The sequence below is a fragment of the Populus alba genome, chromosome 13, assembly GCF_005239225.2.
Source record: "Populus alba chromosome 13, ASM523922v2, whole genome shotgun sequence".
NCBI classification, from domain to species: Eukaryota; Viridiplantae; Streptophyta; class Magnoliopsida; order Malpighiales; family Salicaceae; genus Populus; species Populus alba.
In genome coordinates this window covers 11,878,618-11,883,679 of record NC_133296.1, presented here as the reverse complement: position 1 = coordinate 11,883,679, position 5,062 = coordinate 11,878,618, and the positions used below count along the sequence as shown (strand labels likewise).

The window sequence follows — 5,062 nt, the reverse complement described above, 5'->3', positions numbered from 1 at the left end:
TTCTCCACTATTGAACATTAACGAGCTTTAAAATACTAAAAGATGAGACAGTGGGAAGGAATTAAGTGTATTTTAGAATTTTAACATAAAAAAAATAACATATTTTATAAGCTTAGTTTTTATACATTCAGTATCATTATAAAGATATCGATGAGACAATTCTAACCACTCATTAAAAAGTTACCAAACATGATCGTAATTTATAAAATATTTTATTTGAAATTAATTACATCTCATTTAGTATTCTTTCCAAGATATAGGTAGTAATCTTCTTATTGAGATCTTTTTCTGAAACCAAGAGTGTTGAAATAAAATCCTAGTATGTTCCCCGTAACCTATTCTTTTTTTTTTTCTTTTCTTCTTCTTCTCTTTAATTATTCTATCTTTTTTCTCTTTCTTCGGCTATCAGATCTTGAATCACATCTTTTGACCATTGAATTTTCATAAAATTTTAATTGATTTTTATATAAGTTAATTAATTTACAAAAAGAAGATTTTCCAAAAATATTCATTAAACAACTACTATTTCAAATAATAGCAGTGTAGAAAAACATATCATGAATGCGATTATTATTTTAAATAATAATTATGTATGAAAATGATATTTCTAAACATAGTTAAAATTATACTATTTTTTAAATAACTTTTTAACATGAGATATTTCCATAAAATTTTTTTAGCGAATCCAGGAATCAAAGCAAAATCTCATCACTCGGAGAAAATCAAGAGTGAAAAATACATCCGCTGATTAAGCTGCAGCACAATAATAAATGGAGAAAGATGTGAATCCCATTGATGGAGGGATGAAAGTTAAGAATATACGGTGTATTAATTAATTAATTAATTAATAGGAAGGGAGTACAAGATTCAAATGACAGATGGTATTCGTGGTAATGAGTTGTAAAGTTGAATTGCTTTTTATGATTCTTTTATTGAAAAATCCTTTGCACAATCTTTTTCTTTCTCTCATCTCTGATTTATTCTCTTATTTAATAATTATTTCATCTAGTGTGTACATGTCGATGATTCGATGGAGATATTTTCAAATAACTTGAATATTAATTATAATTACTTTCATCTAATTTTAAAAACATATTTATATGATTTTATTATATTTATTGAATTCAATGTTTTATTTGAAACAACATTAATTTTTTCTTTATCAAAATAAAATTATTTAAAAATATATATAAAAATTATTTTAATTAAAAAATTAGATAATTATATGTGAATTGACTTGGTTAATTCATGGTCCGGGTTCTTGAATTATATTATATTACATATCTTATAACTATGCATATTATATATATATAAATTAAATAACATATATATATATATATAATTAGTTTGTGATAAATGTCAAAATGTTAAGAAAGAGAAAATAAAAAAAAAGGACCAACTATATAGCGGTTAAAGAATAAAATACAGAAGAGGGAAGGAAGAGGTGGGTGGAGGGTGGGTCCCGCTAACAAAGTGGTATTGTAGCTGGCAAACCAGACTGACAGACTGGTTTCATTGTCTTTCTTCTCTCCTCCTCCTCTGGTCTGTCTGTACACAAACCCCAAAACCCTTCCGTTCTGTTTTTGCTCCCTCCTTTTAACCCCCTCATTCTTTCCATTTTTCTCTATTCTACTCTCTCTCTCTCTCTCTCTCTCTCTCTCTAAAAGACAAGCTTGCTTGCTTGCTTGCGGCCTAACGACACGACTTTGTTCTTCTTCTTTATTTACAAACCCCAAAAAATCTCAACTTTTGGCCATGGCTGAGGAAACCCAGAAGGCAGCTACACCAGAAGCACAACCATCGGCCACGACAACAGAGGAAGTTGTGGTGGCGGAGGAGAAGCCTGCTGTGATCGAGAAAGAAACACCAGCACCTGTTCCTGAACCAGAGCCTGTGGCGCCAGAAAAACCAGCGGTGGTTGAAGATGCTGTTGCCGTCGTTGAAGGTGTTGTTGAAGAGGAGAAACCAAAGGAGGAAACGACAGGAGAGGTGAAAATAACACAATCTGTTTCTTTTAAGGAAGAGACCAATGTTGTTGGTGAGCTACCCGAGGCTCAAAAAAAGGCTCTTGATGATTTGAAACAACTCATTCAAGAGGCTCTTGATAAGCACGAGTTCACCACCCCACCACCACTAGCAGCAGCAGCAGCCAAGGAGGAGGACAAGCCAGCTGAGACTGAGAAGGTAGAAGCCAAGGAGGCGGAGAAAACTGAGGCTCCTTCTACTAGCGAAGAGCCCAAAACTGAAGAGGAGCCTAAAGCTACTGAGGCTGAGACTGAGGCTTCCACTCCACCTCCACCACCACCGGCGGTGGAGGAGAAGGTTGAGGTGAAAGAGGAAAAAGTGGAAGAGAAGGTAGAAGTGAAAGAAGAAGAAAAGAAGGCTGAGCCATCCGCTGCGGCGGAGACTGTGGTCGTTGCTGCTACAGAGGTGGAGAAGGTAGCTGCTGTGGATGAGGATGGAGCCAAGACAGTTGAGGCAATTGAGGAGACAATAGTATCCGTCTCTGCTCCTGCAACGGAAGAGGCTGCCCCAGCTGCAGACCCCGAGGCATCTCCTGCAGAGGGGGAGCCTAAAAAAGAAGAGGAAGCGACCCCAGATGTTCCTCCGCCACCCCCGGAGGAAGTTTTCATCTGGGGAATCCCCCTTCTTGGCGATGAGAGGAGTGATGTGATCCTCTTGAAGTTCTTGAGAGCTAGAGATTTTAAAGTGAAGGATGCGTTTACTATGATCAAGAACACTGTCAAGTGGAGGAAGGAATTTGGAATTGATGCTCTTCTTGAAGAAGAACTTGGAACTGAATTGGAAAAGGTGGTCTTTACTCATGGAGCTGATAAAGAAGGTCACCCTGTGTGTTACAATGCTTATGGTGCTTTCCAGGATAAGGAGCTTTATCAGAATTGTTTTGCTGATGAAGAGAAGAGGGCGAGATTCCTGAAATGGAGGATTCAGTTCCTGGAGAAGAGCATCAGGAAGTTAGACTTTAGTCCCAGTGGTATTTGCACCATTGTTCAGGTCAGTGATCTCAAGAATTCCCCTGGACCTGCCAAGACTGGACTCAGGCAAGCCACCAACCAGGCGCTTAGTTTGCTACAAGATAATTATCCTGAATTTGTGGCAAAAAATGTAAGTGATCCATAATCTATTCATTCCTTTTGAATTAAATTACATGCTTTTTTTGAAGGAAAAAAAAATTCTTAATTTGATGCGGGTTTTGGTATTTGAAGGTGTTCATAAATGTTCCATGGTGGTACCTAACATTCAATAAGATGATCAGTCCTTTCCTGACACAAAGGACAAAGAGCAAGTTTGTATTTGCTGGTCCATCCAAATCTGCTGAAACCCTTTTCAAGTAAGTGCAATTCCTTCATCTGGCTAACTTTATTTTTCCTTCATGATGTTTGATCATTATTTGCTTTCTAGGAATTCTGTATATTGCTTGATCATTAATAGTTCTGACAAGTCCCGTGATATCTCTACCTCTTTATGGTTAAAGACTTCTCTTAGATTCATCTTCTTTCTTTTTCTCCGTGTTAATTTCTTCATGTTGGTATAATCTCTCATATGCCTGGTCGTGTATTTATGTGTGTTTATTGATGATGTACAGATACATAGCTCCTGAAGAAGTGCCAGTTCAGTATGGTGGACTGAGCAGGGATGGTGAATTCACAGTTGCTGACTCTGTCACAGATGTTACTATTAAGCCAACATCAAAGCACACTGTTGAATTCCCAGTTTCTGAGGTACATATCTAAATTTAATAAGCCGGTCTTAAACTAACAATAAGCAAGCATTTTTCTTTCTGTCTTTATTTCTTTCCTTTTTTGGGTGAAGCATTGGTGACATTAAATTAATTGTAATTTCAGGCATGTATTCTTGCTTGGGAGCTTCGAGTTTTGGGTTGGGACGTTAGCTATGAAGCTGAATTCATGCCTAGTGCAGAGGATGGTTACACTGTTATCGTATCAAAGACTAGGAAGGTTACCTCAACCGACGAGCCTGTGATCTCAGACACATTCAAAATTGGTGAACCTGGCAAGGTTGTGCTTACCATCGATAACCAAACCTCCAAGAAGAAGAAGCTCCTCTATAGATCGAAGACCAAGCCCATTTCTGAATGAGCTTCAAGGATCAGTGCCATCGTGGAGTTTTCAACTTCCAATCATTTAGAAGACATGGATGGCATGCAAGGAGTCCTTGATCTTAATGCATGAACACCAGGGTGGAGTTTTGTTTTTGTTTATTTTTTTTTTTCTTATAAAGTCTGGGGCATTTATTTATATATTTCATTATACATTAGTTTTTTGGGGGTGGGTTTTCTTGTTTGGTGTTGAATTGGATACAATTTACTGGTAACGACAGTCTGGGATATCATGGATTGACAGACAGATTTGAGGTTAAAGCATGGAGAACATGAAAATGTGTCTGCCAAGGTGGAAAGAATATCATCTGTTATCATTCTTGCTACTCTTACCTGTAAAATTTGTGTAAATGTGATGGTGTATAACTCTTCTTAATACATGTCTTTGATCAATTCATAGCATTTGTCGTGGATCCATTTCATTCAAACATGAACCTGGTTTTAAATCTTCCCGTCCCGTGCTCCTCTTCTCTTGGCTCCATATTTTGTGATGCATTGGAAGGTAAGCTCCAAGCTGTGATTCGGGGCATTGAAGGAGGGGCAAGCCCTGGGAGAAGAAATGTAAGTATCTTACCGTTACAGAACAAATCGGTTGGTGCCAAGAAATTAGAATTAAAGAATCAAAAGCCGGAAGATTAGATAAGGCAAGTTACTTGCTGGAAACGCAAACAGCAATGAAAGTGATGCAAAACAGTTGTTTATGGCTTATTTTATGTCGAAGGAAGAAGCTCTTTCAGAGTGGTTTTATACTTTGGAGCATTCTCTGTCTCACCATTAACATAAAACAGTACAAGATAGCATATGCTCAAAAACTGTTCATCTCAGACAAAATGAAACACCACCATTTATACGCTTTCTTCTCTTGCAGTTCAAAGTCCTTTTTTGACCTTTTTGTCATGTAAAAACATCTAATTCACATGT

The 5,062-nt window shown here is 37.1% G+C and overlaps 1 protein-coding gene across 1 annotated transcript; it reads left to right on the top strand.

The window, feature by feature from the left end:
• Positions 1–1,479: 1,479 nt before the first annotated feature.
• On the top strand, positions 1,480–4,543 carry LOC118035474 (patellin-3). The gene is made up of 4 exons (XM_035041050.2): positions 1,480–3,126; positions 3,228–3,352; positions 3,608–3,743; positions 3,867–4,543. The coding sequence occupies exons 1-4, from the start codon at positions 1,756–1,758 to the stop codon at positions 4,119–4,121; spliced, it is 1,887 nt and encodes a 628-aa protein (XP_034896941.1). The 5' UTR covers positions 1,480–1,755; the 3' UTR covers positions 4,122–4,543.
• The last annotated feature ends 519 nt before the right edge of the window (positions 4,544–5,062 follow it).

Bases quoted from the DNA above. Each gene is read 5' to 3' on its own strand.
- LOC118035474 (XM_035041050.2), top strand. From the start codon at position 1,756: ATGGCTGAGGAAACCCAGAAGGCAGCTACACCAGAAGCACAACCATCG. The intron at 3,127-3,227 runs GTAAGTGATCCA...TGGTATTTGAAG, and splicing joins CTGAATTTGTGGCAAAAAAT to GTGTTCATAAATGTTCCATG. The intron at 3,353-3,607 runs GTAAGTGCAATT...GATGATGTACAG, and splicing joins TCTGCTGAAACCCTTTTCAA to ATACATAGCTCCTGAAGAAG.